Source organism: Gambusia affinis, linkage group LG12 (assembly GCF_019740435.1).
Source record: "Gambusia affinis linkage group LG12, SWU_Gaff_1.0, whole genome shotgun sequence".
Classification (NCBI taxonomy): Eukaryota; Metazoa; Chordata; class Actinopteri; order Cyprinodontiformes; family Poeciliidae; genus Gambusia; species Gambusia affinis.
Genome location: NC_057879.1, coordinates 10,027,139 through 10,045,412, shown reverse-complemented (window position 1 = coordinate 10,045,412; position 18,274 = coordinate 10,027,139). Strand labels below are relative to the sequence as shown.

At 39.0% G+C, this 18,274-nt stretch overlaps 2 protein-coding genes across 2 annotated transcripts; one reads left to right on the top strand and one right to left on the bottom strand.

Annotated features, from left to right (window-relative positions):
• Positions 1-308: 308 nt before the first annotated feature.
• Positions 309-7,977, bottom strand: LOC122841119 (ras-related protein Rab-11B-like). Its single transcript, XM_044134146.1, has 5 exons — positions 7,743-7,977; positions 5,230-5,425; positions 3,493-3,686; positions 3,317-3,397; positions 309-1,005 (listed from the first exon to the last, which is right to left on the bottom strand). Exons 1-5 carry the CDS (start codon positions 7,780-7,782, stop codon positions 860-862), a joined length of 657 nt encoding a protein of 218 aa, XP_043990081.1. The 5' UTR covers positions 7,783-7,977; the 3' UTR covers positions 309-859.
• A 1,183-nt stretch (positions 7,978-9,160) lies between these two features.
• LOC122841117 (mitochondrial import inner membrane translocase subunit TIM44-like) lies at positions 9,161-14,450 on the top strand. Its single transcript, XM_044134144.1, has 13 exons — positions 9,161-9,272; positions 10,152-10,256; positions 10,471-10,635; positions 10,719-10,799; positions 10,971-11,120; positions 11,357-11,490; positions 12,000-12,085; positions 12,332-12,424; positions 12,552-12,676; positions 12,957-13,007; positions 13,316-13,405; positions 13,778-13,888; positions 14,060-14,450. Exons 1-13 carry the CDS (start codon positions 9,243-9,245, stop codon positions 14,177-14,179), a joined length of 1,341 nt encoding a protein of 446 aa, XP_043990079.1. The 5' UTR covers positions 9,161-9,242; the 3' UTR covers positions 14,180-14,450.
• The last annotated feature ends 3,824 nt before the right edge of the window (positions 14,451-18,274 follow it).

The following is an 18,274-nucleotide window of genomic DNA, read 5'->3' as shown; positions in this document are numbered from 1 at the left end:
GCCAACACTAAACTTTAGGTGGTATCCTGGATATTTTCATTCCTTTTTAACAAGCTATTTTTTAATTGGTCTTGCATAGAAGCAACGAGTTGTTTGGCAATTTCTTCATTATGCTTCTCAGACTGTTAAAAAAAACTGCATTAAGTTTGAGTGAAAAGTAAACACAAAAATACTTTCCAAATTCAATTAGAGTTGTGAGGTTGAATACTTAAACGAGGATGTTCCTCCCACAGCTAGTCTGTAACCTACGTTTGTAAATTTTTTTCTTTTTTTTTGGCTGTTTTGTTTTTAAAAAGGACACTGCAAAGTAATATTGTAAAATTTTATTTCCATGGCATTAATATAATGTATGTGAGCAGACAAGCTATCAAAACAAAGAGAACAAAATATATTTTACACAAAAACAAAGTAAGCGTCAGCAGCGTCACAACCACTTTTTGAGATGATGACTGAAGGAGGAAAAGGCCCAAAGACAGGACTGCTGATCCCAGTGAAACCGGCAGGATTTCAAACCCAGGCCTTCAGTTTGTGCCAACAACAGTCTACCGGAGAGACGTCTAGGCATACAGGGTCTCGGACCCTGCGCTAACATGTTGACTAGCTTGTAGCTGCTCGGGACGGTGTACCTTCAGTCCTGTTTTTGTGCCACGATGTTTTGACCATACCTGGGTCAGATTACTACATGAAATCAAACTCTTCTATCTGGGATTGATCGTTTTGTGGCTCAATGGAACTGACATCACGGATTCAAAAATGCAGGCGCCGACTCGTCGTGCCCAGCGTATTCGAAAGCACATCAACACTAGTGGATTTCAGTTAATAATCGGACCGGGTGAGGCAGGACGGTTTTCCAGCGGGGTTACAGGTTCTGACAGCACTGCAGCTTGCTCCCCCTCTGGCCGTCCGTGGTCGGAGGGACGCTGATGTCCACCACGTTGTTTCCAGGGGACTCGTCATGGGCTGATCGCTCAGCAATCTGTTTCTGTGATACAATCCGGTATATTTCTGTTTTCACAAAGATAAAGCAGTGATGTTTTAGAAGAGCAACCATACTCTGTTCACACTTGTACCTCTTCTAACCACAGGACACCTAAGGTAATACAAAGCTAATCTGGAAAGGGAAACTAGATCAGAAAGAGGAAGCTACATGCAAAGTTTAAAAGTCAGCTTCCTACAGCGGATGAAACGGTGAAATCTAGGTTAATGAATCATACAGTGACAAACATTTGGAGCAGCTGGTTTGACTTGTATCGGTAACATCTGAGTGTGCTGGGAAACAGGACTCCCAGTGCTTCAGGAGCCAGACTTTAGGTGTCACCTTCATGTCTGAATATACAGTGGTGTGGAAAAAGTATTTTCCCCGTTTCAGGTGGGTTTTTTGTGTGTGTGTGTGTGTGTGTGTGTGTGTGTGCGTGTGTGTGTGTGTGTGTGTGTGTGTGTCTTTCTTGTCATATGCATGGAATCATCAAACAATTCTTAATATCAGAGCTGAGCATTTACAAAAAAGCTGTTTTGCTATAATAATTTCATTTATGAAGAGAACAAAATCTATCTAAACCAAAGTGTCCCATGTGGAAAATGTAATTGCCTCCTTAACATCAGCGTTGAACTTCCCCTTGGCAGCAACAACTGTTATTAAGTGACTATTAGCGGTGAGGTTTTTTTTAATATATCACTGTGGAAGGATTTTGGCACACTCATCTTTGCACAATTTATTTAATTTATACAAATTCTTTAGAGTTTGGGCTGTTTAAGGTCATGCCCCAGACTCTCATTCCTTTCTTTCTGCTTAACGTATGTGTGCTTGAGCCACCATCCATCACACTATCACCACCATGCTTGACTGTTCCTATGATCTTTTTGGTACCTTAAAAAACCTTTTTGTCTTGTTTCTCCACAGAATATTTATTGTTTTCCGTAAATGTGACCCTTTTCAAACCGATACATATATCATCTCGTCATCTCTTCTTGACTGTCTCCATATTGAGTTGATGTTTTTAAAAATCTTTTACTTAACATTTTGTTTCATTTAGGTCCGGCTTAAGTGACTTCTTGATTATACTGATCAGGTAGTAATCAGACTTGTGTGCAGCTGGTGACAAAAAGGTGGCTTATCTCAGTTAACTAATTTTTTTTAACATGCGACCTTTATACTGTGCAGGCCGGTTTGGTTCCTTTTTACCTTCATAAGTAAAACTGCATGTTGCTGATATTAACATTTCCCACATGATCTTATATGTGACAAAAAAAATAAAAACAAGAAGTCTATAAGACTGACTGAAATGTTTTTTCCGCATCTCTGAATGTAATGGTTATTATTTTAATAAAAACAAGAGGAGAGAGTTGTCAACAAGGTAATACAATTATATCTTACACCATGTAGTGCAAATGTATTTTACTTGAGATTTATCGCCTCTTTTTCATCATAAAATCACACATTTAAATGTATTTTACTGGGATTTAATGGGCCGATACAAAGTAGAGGATAACTGTGAAGTGGAAAGAAAATAATGCATAGTTTCCAACCCTTTTTTGCAAATAAAAATGTGTAAAGTTTTCTATGTAGATAAGAGCAGCCGCTTTTGCTCTAATACCCTTAAATAAAACATAATCACCATGTTTTTAATTTAATCCCATTTTGAACATAAATATAGTTCTGTAAATGCATCAGAGGCTAAATCATGATTACTAACATACTAAAAATAAAATTATCCGCTCCCCTCACATTTTCCCATTGCTAATATCCTACTGTGTGTCACAATTGAGTTTAAATAAATGCATGAATCACAGTGGCATATTTATAGAAGTCAGTGACATGAGAAAATAACTTTTGTTGGCAGTATGAACCATGTTAAAATTGACTGGAAACAATAACCAGAATTCAGTCAGAATAAGGAATAAGGTTTTATATGAAAACGGTCTTTAAAAAGTACTTTAACAAGAGAATCGTTCTAACCCAACAGGAAAATATTAACCCATCTTAGTACAACCATTTTATTTTATTTTTTACCAGATCAGAGTTCTCTTTCAGACTCCAATTTAATTTATTGAAACAGTGGTTACTGCAGTAATTGTGTAGAGGAACACTGACTGACTAGAGAGCTGATCCTTTAATGTCCACAGAGAAAATGATGAGAACAAGAAACAATACACAGAACAGGATCTTACTCTGAAAGGTGTTTACTTAGTTTAATGTTTCTAAAGTTGTCTTCTACTGCAAACGCCTTTTGATAAGATAGATCTAGTAAATATACATTTGTATCACTCCCTTTCTTGTCTTTACCCTATTATTGTTTATAGTCTGATTATAACATACCTGTAAGGATATTCTTGAAGGCTTCTTCAACGTTTGTTGAGTCCAAGGCTGAGGTTTCTATGAATGACAGATTGTTCTTCTCTGCGGGTTCACACACAAACACATGACGTTTTACTACTTGACCCATCCAGTGATACAAGCTGTTCCCCCGTCACAGGGACAGGTAGTTCAGTTACCTGCAAAGGCTCGCGCCTCGTCTGTGGGCACAGCCCTGAGGTGGCGCAGGTCGCTTTTGTTGCCGACCAGCATGATGACAATGTTGTTGTCGGCGTGGTCTCTCAGCTCCTTCAGCCAGCGCTCCACATTTTCATAGGTCAGGTGTTTAGCTATGTCGTACACTAGCAGCGCCCCCACGGCTCCTCTGTAGTATCTGTAACACCATCAATAGAAAGTCGGCGTAAGTTACCTTAACTCATAGAGTTTTGCCAAAGCTTCAGTTATTGAATGTATGTTTTGTTTTTTCAATTACACTCATTGCGTCCAAGTGATCACAGTAACTTCAGTATTCCACGTTCTCCCATTTGTAGGAGTCACTGGAGTCTTTGAGTTTTTGATTTGCTCTTTTAGGAAAATATTCAACACACTGACAAAGGCCCAGGGTGAGCCCTGCTGCTCACCCATTGACAGTTAAAGTCAGCTGGAGATTGGCATCAACTCATTTCTCCAAGGATAACCTGGCTTAGACAGTTAATTGATGGATACCACACTCATTGTTAGGATTGAACATAAGAGAAAATCATTGAAAAAGTCTTGTTCTAACCAACTATTACATGAAACAGAAAAAATAGCATATGAATCAATTTAATAATCTGCATTTACTGTAAGCTAAGTCAGAATATAAAAGTGAAGGCTACCTCAAATGCAAACAGCAGTACTGTTATAAACAATCCATCCTCTGTGGCCACAGGCCTGAGGTGGTGGAGGTCACTCATTATATCCGTCGCTTATAAAAATATTGGATAACTTCTATCTGTTCTTTCTTGCCATGTGGCTTTGTTTCATTGAGATTTGAGGACTTTCAATTTTGCAGTCACATAGCCATTTTTCTGACTATATGACTGCAAATTGTCCAGGTTTGTTGTCTGTATAACAAGCCTACTATCCATGTGTTACAAAATGCCGTATGTTGTTACACCAAATGTAACGCTATTTACCAAGACGTCATGTCGATACCTCAGGTGATATTTTTGCAAACATAAAGCATTCTGCCATGTTATTTGGGATATGGCTGTACCAACTTTGCGATTGATTTTTTTTTTCTTATTATCTAAACCATTCCCATTAACTCCAGCTCTTGCTTAGGCTTTTTGCTGCATCCAACACATTACATTTGATAGATTACATTTCCATTTGTCTTCCCATCCACTATGTCTACATACAGGCCACTTTTAATGTTGACCAGCATCATATTAAGGATGGTGTTGTTAGGTAAGAATACTTTTAAAAGCGTATGTAAGGTCAGCAATTTTCAGGGTGAAATTGCTGAAATGTCTCTGCTTGTGGGTCATTTATCTACTGCAGAATCACTGACATCCTATTGTTTGGTTTTGTAGCGCTTCCCAGGTTGATGTATGGCAACAACAGCTTCTCTAAATTCATTGTTGCTTTTGTTCCTCCTTGGTATCGTGCTAATATAAATAAAAGTTGCCAACTGGACCTGCAAACTGACAAAATTTCTCCTTTTGCAGAAGTACACATGCTGGCCAGTGATCAGTTATTTGCTGCAACTAGACGCAGTTTTTAAAGCCTGTCTGGTTGTTTGTGTGGGTCAGTTACCATTCCACTTAGTTGAATCGTTCTGATCTCAGAGTTATACGACGGTTGGGACTGCCATGGTGAAACATCCCCCTTCCCCCTACTGCAGGTGTTGCAAGACTGAAAGGTTTGCAATCAGAGCACAAACACAAACTTACGCCGACGTGATGGCTCTGTAGCGTTCCTGTCCTGCTGTATCCCAGATCTGAGCCTTTATCGTCTTGCCGTCCACCTGGATGCTGCGTGTTGCGAACTCCACCCCGATGGTGCTCTTGCTCTCGAGGTTGAACTCGTTCCGTGTAAATCTGGACAGCAGGTTGCTCTTCCCAACACCTGAGTCTCCAATTAACACGACTATGGAGGAAAAGAAGAGAGTGTGAGTCAGTGTTGTGATGTTAAATCAAAGAAGACTTTGAACGTTGCCTGTCAACCTGAAGTGGGTCATACTGATCTCTCTAGGCACTTTTATGAATGGGAACTTCAAATAGGAAGACAAAACACTGGATAAAGGAATTCCTTGACTTTTAAATGCAGGATTTGATCTGGTTTGATTTTCCTTTAGCAGGCATTATTTATCCTTACAGTCTAAGACTCTACAAGTATGAACTAAAGGGATAAGCATCAGTAAACATAGCCCGTGATATTCCCTATGGTATAAAATATAGTGCCTTGCAAAACTATTCTTCACAACCCATTAACTTCTTTGAATGTTGCATCCAAAGACTTTAGAGTATTTTGGAAGGATTTGGGGGACAGATCAAAACAAAGTAGTATTGATTATTTCCCTTTCCTTTAAAAACTGTTAAGGGAAATGAAAAGGATGAATACATTTTTGAGCCTCCTATCAATCTAATACCCCTAAATAATATCCTGGGACTACATTTGGCTCTCAAAGTTACCTACTTAGTTAGAACAATCCACCTGTTTTTCTATTATGAGGTTTTCTAAGGATTATTAATGAACAAATCAGCATCAAAACACCCAAGAAAAGCAGCAGGCAGCTCAGCGATAAAACTGTTGAGAGGTTCAGAGAAATAACATCTCAATGTTTGCACATTCCATCAATGAAAATGGAAACAGCACGGCACAACTACAAACCTACCAAGACATGACCATCAGCCTGAACAGAACCCCATCGTCACCAAATAGTCTTAAGTAGAGAAGCAGCCGGAAGACCCGTAGCAACTCTGGATGAGCTGCAGAGATTCACAACTCAGGTGGAAGAATCTATCTATAGGACACCTAATAGTTATGTTACCCACAAAGCTGGCATTAATGGAAGAGAGGCAAGAGGAAGGCCATTTGTAATTTAGAAATACTGCTTGTAATTTCACACAAGCCATGTAGGACACGTATAAAATGTGGAAGAGGATGTTCTGGTTCGATGGGTCTGAAACTGAACTCTGTGGTCTACAACAAAAACAAACACTTCACCATGAGTTATAGCTTCTAGCTGGATGCTCTTTGTCAGGAAAGAGAAGACAGTCATAAAGACTGAAGTTGACTGATATGACTCCAGTTTAATCTGACTTGAGGTGTGTGCACAGCTGGTAGAGCCGTAACAGACTTGCAGTACCTATAACAGCAATATGGTTTTTAAATGCCATAAAATGCCATGCCATTAAATCATTCAAATCCTAATAAAACCCATTAAAGTTTCTAAGTGTAAGGTGATTCCCCCGTGAACATCCTGGAAACAAATAATTTTAAATGATCAACAGTCTCTGTTGTTCACCCATTGTCCTATGCTGCTGCAGTCTAATGAGTGTGACTGATTGAGCAGATGGTTCTCATACAGGAGCAGCAGAGGTGGAGCCTTTTTGTTTTCCGCTACTTCCTCCACAAAAGGAAACGTAGCCCAACTTTGTTCTCCCCGTCGGCTTCGGTCAGTCCGGGGCTGCAGGAAGCTGATAACACGCTTCATCAAACCCTGAATCGACAGTTCCAGGCCGCCTTGCCCTTCCTGTTTCGGACGGGTTATAAGGCTCGGGCAGGGAGAGAAAACACAAGGAGGGAGGGGGAGAGACTCCTAGCCTCCGGCAGATGCTCTATTCATCCCACAGAGGATACTTTGTTACATCTAAATGGTCTTTCTGGCTTATACAAGCCCAGGATGTTAATGTGTCACAGGAGCTGATATCAGGATCAAAGAGTCCATTCTGGACCCAAAAACGAGGTGGGACCTGGGTCTGGTACCGCTTCAGGCTCGGTGACACCCTTTCAGGCTCAATGACTGTCAGAATAACAGAAATGAAAATAGAAGGAAGTTTTGCGCCGATGCATCTGCAGTGAGTCCTCCTCGTGTTGGGAATGAGTGCTATTGATCAGCAAAAGGTAAAGGCCAGCAGGCCTGAATACATCCGAACGGGAGAAGTAAATAGAAAGCATCCAGTGTTGCTAAACAATAAACCTAACCGCATTTACGAGACAATGAAAGTTTATTTCAAAAAGCTTTAGTGCGGATCTGGCTGCGCATTAATTACACAATAAATATAGCTACAGGCTCTGTAAATTTACAGCATTGTGTTTTAATAACAGCAACCGATTATCATCAGCGCAGCTCAGTGACAAAAAGAAGAAAATTCACAATCATCCGTAAAACGCCGGTGCGTAAGGAGCCAATCTATGCATCTTTTCTACCCTTTATTTTTTTTTTATGATTTCTTCTTACCTTTGAACAAAAAATCGTATTCGTCGTCTCGGTTCCCCATTCTAGACGAGGCCGCTCCAGCGCTTGTCTCCGGAAGAGGATGAGTGGACGCTGTGGGTGTGGATGGTCGCTATATGCCAGAAAAATAAGGTAAAGATTTGTGCTCAGACTCTGCGCCAGTGTCGGCTGTCAAGGCGAGAGCAAAAAAGGGGAGAGAGCTCCCAACTCTGCAGAGAGGGGGGAGGAGTCCCCGCAGTTCAAATTCCTTCCTAAAGGAGGCGCTCCTCACCGGGATGCCACCAGATACCTGTCACTCATCTGCTTCACCCTCTATCAAAACACGTCATTTATTTATACCAGAGACAAAATAAAGTCATTTGTAAAAATGACTTTATTATTTTATAAAATGATCATTTCATAATCTGATGTATACACAGAGTGAACTTATAATAAAAATAGCAAACCATTCAGATTGCATTTAAATTTGGGAATATATGCAAAACAATTAGGCGAACAGTCTCCTAATAAATACTAAATAAAATGTCGGACATTTATTCATCATTATTATTGTTGTTTAGAGATTGTGTACAATGTATGGATTATGTACAATGGGGAAAATGTGTGTAATCACTAATGGTCTTTCAACTTGAATTTGGATTTCAGACATATTAATGTGTTGAATCTGAAACCTCAGTGGCTGCTGTACTTGCTGCGGATTTTTTGCAGTCAGTCAAAAGATTTTTGACCGTATTGACTGATGACCGTATGCCATTCACTCTGAATGAACATTGCTATGTACTAGACACTGTCACCTTTTGGTGCTATCTGGTACGTGATTATGCTTTGAGAACTGGATGGACGTTTCAGTATACTTCTTTAAAAAAAAAAAAAAAAAAAAACAATATGTACACATTTATATGATTACCATATACTCAGACTAAAAGAAAAATCAGTATTTGATACTTTTGTGCAACCAAATTAAAGCAGAATATAAATATGAATGTGTAGGGGGTTTTGTCCTTAGAGTATACTAAGTGCAACAAATAATTAATCAAATTTAATGTTTTGATTAATCATTGACTAATATAAAAATGAAAACTAACAAGTGTTTGCATCATCTAATTAAACTGTCATTTAAAGAATTATGGATAGTGTCCTACAGAATGAATTTCAGTATCATGGACACTTTTTCTCTATTAGAGGAGTTTACGCAGCCTGCCTGCATTGTTTAACACTGTGGTGTATTTTGTCTCCGCCTTTTTTTTCTCAAAACAGTCTTCCTCCGTACTTTTCTTTTCAGAATAACTCCAAAACTGCATCATAATAGCTGGTGGAGATATTGGTACTATGCAGATAGGAAGCACCATGTCTTAATTTTAGCTTGGATTGTCCCTTTAATCAGGGTCAGTAACTTGGCCCCGCCCCATGTTCACTTCCCGTCCTCCTATTGGTCAGGTGGAATGTCGGTTCAGACAGCGAAGACACACCAGTGTGCACGTGCTTCCCTGATTGAACGTCAAGATGGCAGCGTCCGTGTGTCGGTGTTACGAGGTTAGACCCCATTCATGCCCTTCATTACAGCTCTCAGACCTGAAACGCTATTTTATTACAACAAGTTTAACTCCGATGTGTTTGTGTCAGTTTTGTCACCTTTATTCACGAGAACAAGGTTTTATAAATCTTAGCTGGAGTACGTTATGACCGTTAAAAGGCCTTGTTGTATCAGAATCGTCGCCGTTAAATCTGTTACCGCTTAATAACATAAGCTAGGTTTTTAGTAAATTTGGTTACTGTGCTTTAACCGGGTTAGGTTGTTTTGAAAGGGAGTCTGTTAAAAATCAATAATACATTGTGAGTAGTTTTAAACCATGGTATGGGCTGGAGCAGAACAAGAACGGCTGCATGTTTACTACAATACTGTTGCCATAACAGAATCTGAGTAATAAAAAGGTTTCAAACACATTCTACATGACGACCCCAGAGACTAAAAATTCTAAACATTTTTATTGACAAAATTATGCTCTTTAGGTGAAAGAATTCAGTTTTATTTTTAAACACTTACATATTTTCCTTCCACTTCAGAATTATGCACTATGTTGGGTTGGTCTTATCATGTAAAAGCCCAATAGAATTTTTAAAAGTTTGTTAAAGTGTGCCTTAAGGTTTAAAGTGTTTGTGGTGGGAGTAAAAACAACAGTGGTCTGTGCCACCAGAAAAGAAGGGGGGAATCATGCATAATGAAGTAATACATTTAAAAAAAAATTGTACTGTATCAGGAACGATGTATTGAATCTTCCTCAAGAATCTTTCAAGATGTTTTCTTGGACTGTTGGTGTTGCTTTCCCTTGTACTCTGTTGTGAATCAGCAATTATACAGAAACTTTTTTGACCCATCACTGCTGTTACCTTACTGCTGTTTTTTAATTGCAGCTGATTGGCAGGAATGCCTTGACTCTCTGCACACGTTCTGTGGTCTCTGCTACATGGAAAAGAGATGCCTACAGGTTACACAGGAGCCCGGCTGCAGCTGTGCAGGTACACACTAAAAATTATTTTCATATGTTCCTCTTTTGGGGATTCTATTGAAATAATTAGTAGTTAGCATATTTGGTTGTAGACTATTTTCATTTGTCTTCCATTGCCGATTTTGTGTTTTCGATGCCTGTAGATTTCTGGAGTCCTGTATTATTATTATTATTTTTTATATATTAACTTATTTTGCGTAACGTTTTTCTGTTTCTGTGGTCAGGTCCGGTATTCTTCAGGACGGAAAGGTTTTCTGGGGGAGTTTGTTGATAATCTTCGTCAGGAGTTCAGTAAGAACCAGGAGATGAAGGAAAACATCAAGAAGTTCAGGGAAGAGGCCAAGAAGCTGGAAGAGTCCAGCGCCCTGCAGCAGGCCCGCAGGAAATATGTAAGGGAGTCGCCTGGCTTCTGGTGTGTCGGTCTACATTAAAACTGATTATTATTGGTAAAACCCTTCTTTGTTTTCATTAGAAATCTATAGAGGCAGAGACTGTAAAGACTTCTGAGGTGTTTAAGAAGACCTTTGGCTCTCTGTCAGACACTGTCAAAGAGGTGAGGTGTTTGATGGGATCTAAACAGAAAGCACTAAAGAGGGGTTACTGGATTATCTTTTTTTTTTGGAAGGATTCATTCCATGTTGTGAATTTACCTTACATATTTATACATTTATTCAGTGGACATCCATTTGAATTCTATCTTTTACTGTGTTTTTTTGTGCTTAAGGGTCTAGAGGAGGTGACTCGTACGGATATAGGAAAGAAGATCAAAGAAGGCGTGGAAGAGGCAGCGAGGACAGCCATGCACTCTGCAGAGTCCGTGTCCAAGGGTGGAGAGAAACTGGGCCGGATCAGCGCCTTCAAAGCCATCTCACAAGTCAGAAGAATAGACATCTCTCTAAATGTCTTCTTTAAAAATGCAGCATCTGAATTTGCAATAGAGTAGCTTTCAGCTCAGTTGCAGATAAATAACAATCCTTTCCTGACATATACGTCTGAAGTGCTTGTTTGATTTTCCTTTATTCCTGATTTTATCTAAAGCTCTGCTTTAACATGCTGATAAACTTTCATGCTTCCCAGCTCAAAACGTTAAAACCGCTGCTTCCTCTGTAGGGCGTTGAGTCCATGAAGAAAGAGATAGACGTCGGAGACGCCGGCCCCTACAGAGCTCCTGTTCAGCTGAGGATGAGAAGTGATTTTTCATCTAAAGGGGCAGACAGTGACAGCAGAGTGTTTGAGGCCAATGAGTAAGTAGCTGCTAAAAAGAAAAGAAAAATCACTGTTCTCTACATTGATACCAATGCATGAAGTCTTGCAAAATGTGTATTTTTTTTGTTTTGTTTTTTTAAAACATTTCATCCTGTTAATACATATGGATGTATTTTATTGGAATATAGGTGAAACATAAGGTACGAATAAAAGGTTTTTTTCAGATGAAAATCTGAAACGTGTGGCTTGTATTTGTCTTGATTCCCATTTACCTCAGTAAATTCAAATATAAGCCAGTGAAATCACAAGGTTCTTCAATATCTCAAAATGTCCCAAAAGCTTTAGGCCTTAAACAGCCTTAAATATGTCCAGAATGTCCAATCTAGGTTTTAAATTACTTCTACTCATTTAAGACTTTTAATTTTTGAGCAATAAACCAGTTTCAGTTTCCCTGTTATGTTTCCACCACTTGCTTATAAGTAAGTGTATATTTTATGAAGTTCGCTTCCATATGATTAAAAATTCCACGTTTGTTTTTATGATGTAGAGAAGCTCTGGGGGTGGTTCTGCATAAGGATTCAAAGTGGTACCAGCAGTGGAAGGACTTCAAGGACAATAATGTGGTCTTTAACCGTAAGTTGCTTCCAAATAATAAACTATTTATATCCTTAATGTCCGTCTGCTTAATCTGCAGGCGTGCCTCCTCAGTTGGAGACAGCAGGGGGCAGCAGATAGTTTTATAAGTGCATGTTTTAACAGAAAAATGATGCGCACTTTAGATGTCTTTGATGAATACAACTGCTACTGTTATTATGTAAAAAACACTTTATTTTTCTGAGAAAAGTCCAACCATTTCATTGCTTTTTCCTTTGCGCTCAGGATTCTTTGAGATGAAGATGAAATATGATGAAAGTGACAATGCTCTCATCAGAGCATCCCGAGCCATGACTGACAGAGTTACTGACTTCTTAGGTAACTCTCCATCATATCCATCTTATCTTTATAGTTGTTTTTCTATATTCCGACCTAGAAATTTCACTTAGAGCATACCAGTGCTGTTTTTGTCAGTGTTGCTGATGGCATTGACGTGCGTTTCTAGGTGGCCTTTTCTCGAAGACAGAAATGTCAGAAGTGCTGACAGAGATCCTGAAGATAGATCCCAGGTTTGACAAGGACACTTTCCTCAAGCAGTGTGAGAAAGACATCATCCCAAACGTCCTGGAGGTGATAGGAACCACCAGCTTTTGTTTGTCGTTTATTCCTTAAATCCTTCTTTTCTTTTATCCGTTCCCTGTCGTATTTCATTCCTTTGCTTCCTGATACAACCTGGTTCAGTTAGGGGGAAAAAATAGTTAAAATAAGATAAAGAAAGCAGGTTGGAGTTTAAATGTAAATCTCTAGATGATTTTTAAACAGAAAGATCAAACCTGAGTGTCAGAAATGTCAAAGCACAAGTAAGTGAAGCATTTTTCCACAGCTCACTCATGAATTGTTTCCTTTGTAGGCTATGGTCCGTGGAGAGCTGGATGTGTTGAAGGATTGGTGCTATGAAGCTGTAAGTTATTCAGCAGCTGCATGAACATTCATCTTTAATACTTTTTTAAGCTCCGATTAATTTAAAGTTGACGCTCCACATGACAAGGGTGGAAGTGATTTTTAGGTTAAAGAAAACAAATGTAAGTCAGTTTTTTGCTGCATGACAGAGTTATGTGTCTAACGTACTTTCCAAAGTAATTTTTCCAAACCTTTTTAAATGCATAGGCTCCTTTTTAGAAATGTAAAGCATGACAATGAGCTGGCATGTTGATCTGCTTTCAGATATTATATGTTAAGTATTGTTTCATCCTTTGTTCTTCCTCTCAGACATACAGACAGCTGGCCCATCCCATCCAGCAGGCCAAGGCTCTGGGCCTTCTCTTTCAGTCCAAAGTTCTCGACATTGATAACATAGATGTGAGTTCTGCTACAACCTGTTAATACTATCACTATCACATCCAATGCAGTATCTCCTTATTTTCTTGCAAAAGTAGTCAAATTTGTCTATTTCTCCACTCCTTCTTGATCCACCTCATCAACATACTGATTGGTGAATTGGCGAATGCGGAAATGAAATCCATACAGGGTTAGAAATACCACTCCCACAGATGAAAAGATCAGACAAGTTCAGAACATGTAAGACAGTAGCTGGTCTTCAAATGAGTGAATATTCCAGCAATTTCACTCCGGTGCTCAGAAGTTACATATCCTCTTCAATTAACCGAATGACTTCAAATCTGCTGTTCCTCCTGTGAGCCTCTTGTTTTGTGGCCTCTTTGTGTGTTTTAGTTGGCGATGGGTAAGCTGATGGACCAGGGCCCAGTGCTGATCATTACCTTCCAGGCTCAGGTCGTCATGGTGGTCCGCAGCCCAAAAGGAGACGTTGTGGAAGGCGATCCGGTCAGTGAACTTCAAATTTACTGCAAATTTGAAGCAGAGCTAGGTGTTCATAGTTAATTTGAAACTACAAAATGTTACATTTCATTGTACCAGAAGACATGGTGAAAGAAAATTGAAAAGAGTTAGTCATTTATCTTGCTTTTTGGCATTAAACGCCTCTGCCCTCCACAGGAGAAAGTGATGAGGATGATGCACGTGTGGGCCCTGTGTCGGGACCAGGAGGAGCTGAACCCCAACGCAGCCTGGAGGCTGTTGGACATCTCCGCCTCCAGTACAGAGCAGATCCTCTAATAGGAGGTCACAGGGGATGCAGATGAACGTCTCCTCTGTTGGACAAACTGTAAAGGAGGGCAGAGGACACAAACGTTGGGCTGGAATCCGCTCCGGAGCAGAGCAAACCCCTTCTCCTCTGCGCCCACTTTCCGGAAGATTCATGTGCACATGTACATAGTTGATGCTCGATCATTCGCTGGAATCTGCATCCTGACTAAAACGTCAATCTTGCTTGCTGTTCTTCACAGTGCTTGGATGGAAAGAGATATAAGTAAAGCACCTAAACCTTCTTGTTATTAATGTCTGTTAAAACACTGAATCACAATACTGAAGCCTTCATCCTGTGCTGCTCCCCTTCCATACTAGTGGCAAGATTCAGAAAGATCATATCTTGTAGCTGGAAAAAGTGGACCTTCATCTTTTATGTCTGTTGAAGTTTTGAGAGATGTGTCAAAGTGTCTCTATACTTTCACTTTTCCTTTTGAACATTGGAGGCATATTGTAAGCAGCTTCAAATTTGCATTTGTGGCTGCAAACTCAACATAACATGGCACAGTGGAAACGCTCTTCACGCAATTAACTCTGAAGAAGTAAGTTTTAATTTTGGGCAGAAACTAAAGATGGACACATCCGATGTTTGTGGCAGTTTTTGCTGAATCTGGTTTTTCTTTAAGATTTAGAGCAAGATTCCAAAATTATGATTTTTTGTAGCATTCATGCCTTGAGCAATCAGTTATTTACGTTGAGGGCAAAGGTGACATTATGCAATTGAATGAAACAAAAGTTTCTCCCAAAAAATTGGCATGTCCCATTATTGCTAAACCGAAAACATAGTTCTGAAGTTTACCACTTCGTATTAGTATTAAGCCTACCTAAACAGCACTTCCATGTGTATACCCTAGACCTAGAGAATGAAGATCCTAGCCTTACTTGAGGATTTCTAAGAAACTGCCAACATTTCCAAATCATGCTCATAGAAATGTATATTTGCTTTTAGTTAAGCCTTCCTGTTACCCGCTGAAAGTCTTGCTCTCTCTCACTGTCGCAGCCTGAAAGAACCACAGACATGTCTCGACCTGTCGCTGAACTTCGTTTTCTTTCTAATGCTTTCTTACATTTTGTTTGTTTCAAATGAAGTGCTTCTTCTGACTTCATCTTAAACACACCACTGAAAATAGCTACTGATGAATCTTCTCAGTATCCATATTGAAGAATGCTGTCAGCAGGAGTGTTCACTTATTAGGTTTCTAAAAATCAGGTGATCGGAAGCTGATGACTTAAATCAAAAAGCAGGAAAACAATGCTCCTCTTGTGTAGCTATAACAAACGGTTCGACATGTAAAAATTGTGTGGAACTTGACTGACGGACCTTTTCAGTCAATGTTTTGGGTTTATGTTTTTTTTTTAATGTTGAGATTGGAAAAGTGAAATAACTTTTCCAATCTCAAGGAAGGCAGAAATGAGAGTGATTGTAAATAGATGTGATAGGTCGTTAACTGTTGTTTTTGCTTTCATATGCAGCTTTGTGGGTTTTATTTCACACATAAAAGTACAATAAAGCTAGATGATTTGAATATAAAACATTCCAAGAAGCGATGTATTGATTTAATGGCACAGCTGCTCTTGGATAACAAATTTATTAGTTACATTATCAGGAATGCCACACATTATGTTTTGTTACATTGCAGTGCAGTGTATCCTCTTAATCTACATCATAACCTGTAAGTACTTGAGATCTGCGTTGTTTCATTTCATCTTTCAGGCAGCTTCAGGTTTCCAGAATCGTTTAGTTCTGCCAAAGTCCAATCATTCACCTGTTTGTCTTACACAACTGCTCTGTTTACGTTTCTGAATGTGGCTTTTACACAATGGTGACAATTGAATTTATTACTGAACAGACTGCATTGTTGTTTGAAATATTATTGATGATTAAGTTGAGTCCATTTGTGTCAACGATGATGCCAAAATTCATGGCTGTATCCGACAGGCACAGCATGCTCTTATTTTGTTAGACAGGAAGTCTTGTATGTAGGTTAAAATGTCTATCTGCTCAGCTTAAAAGTAAATACTTCAATGATCCACATTTAGTGCTTTTACTGATGCAAGATGTTTCTCATGCAAGAGTTTACACACAGCCCATAAAACCCTTCCCATAGCATAATGCTTCCTCCTCCTCGTCTGACTGTGAGGTCATGCTCAGCTCTTTTTTTCCTCTCTCTTTCAACATGGTGGGTTACGTTTATGCCAAAGAGCTCCAACTCATTTAGTTGTTCTCTTGCAAATATGTACACATAACTTATTCTCCATGTACATAATGTAATAACAGAATCCTGATAGAATAAAATACATTTTGTCTGTTCTGTCCTCAACACAGGCTTTTCTTCTGAAGTCATATTTTTTTATTCCAGAGTTTCTGCCAAACTTTTTTATGTCTTTTGGTTTTTGTTAAGTTAAGCAGATCTTGTCAAAATGTCAAAACAAAGCAGGCTAATATAATTATTTTTGCCTCCGCTTCCTCAGAGTCAGCACCAGCAGCTCTTCTCTCTAGAACAAATTAAACTCTGGATGTCCTGTGTGTCTGTCTTTAGTTTTCTCATTTCGGTCCTGACACATGTTGATAGATGTTCATGGTTATGGCTATCAGTGCCGGTTGATATACTCACAGATCAGTTTGTGTGGGACTGATAGATTAGGCTTTAAATATTTCATGCCCATAGATCCACACACATACAGTCAATACGTATGGGGTAGTTTATCTTACGGCTGTCTTGAGATAAATGATTAGAGGTCTTGGTACTAACTAAATCAACTAGTCTGCAGAGAGCAAAGGCTTCACTGTGAGCAAACCTGCATCCTAGTGTTTCTTTACACAGCCATTGCCTTTTTTGTGCAAATCAAGTTAACTTTAACAGGGGAAGCTGTTTCTCTAAGAGATGTGTGCTTACTGAGAAGGTGTTAGAGGAAGGTGCAATGTATGTTTTACCCTTTAGTGATGCAACCATACACACACCACACTGTGCTCCAGCCTACATAGTAGTTAGCACATTATCCGCCTAGTAAAGATTTGTAAATTGATTGGGTAGTTCTGCAGCAGCAGTCTAATCACACATTGACTTTTCAAGGAAATTTACATCAAGTTTTACAAAATCATTTGTACCAAACCTTCTACTACTTTCTATGAGTTGTCAGACTTTTATTTAAAATTTGGTGGTATTTCAAAGATTTCCTCTTGTCATACACTTTAACAAGTTTCCCAGAATATTTGCGAGGAAAACCAGTTCACAACATCATGTGTTTTCCACTAACACTGATCGGCAAGGATAAGCTGTTTTACAGAAGCGTATAAGTTGTTACTTTTTTGCTATACTCTCAATTGACTGTATACTGAAACAGTTTTTACAGAGTTCTAAAAAAAAAAAAAGGAATAGTTTGGATTGTTGAATACATATTTGAAGTTTATCATTAAAATTGCTGAACAACCACAACAAATGTCATCAGGCCTCCACAGCAGACCAAGGAAAGCCATCAACCTTTTGGAACAAATTTGGGGAACTCGTTTTTTAAACAGCTGTCAGATATTACTTTTTTTTTATTTTTTTTTTTTTATAACTGATGCAACAACTTTGCACAAAATGCTTCAACATTTAGAGTGGAGCTATGACAAAAAAAAGAAAAAAAATAGCTAACAGGTTTTGCATATGAAGCAAAAATGTGTAAACAACCGTTTTCCAACACAGGCTGTTGGAGGTTACAAGCACCCTGCAGTCGTGACCTATGTTTTTGAAACACAAGTTAGAAATTGTGTAACGGTGATATTCATAACCAAAATAAACAAACAACAACAAAAAACAAATTGCATAACTGTAGGTCAGGCTCTCATCAGTCATGGCCACAGGAGGACAACTCTGTGTGATTAGATTATCAACTAGTTCTGTGCTACAATTCACTCACTATTAATTAAACCAACAGGGAGATCCCATGTAGCTGCACGTGGGGGGCCACTGGATGTGTGTTTTGTAGAATATGAGCTATGCCAACTAATTACTTCTCCCTGTAAGTATCTGGAGTAAAGCCACAGGTACAGACAGGTGGCTCAGCTTGTTTTGTTTCCAC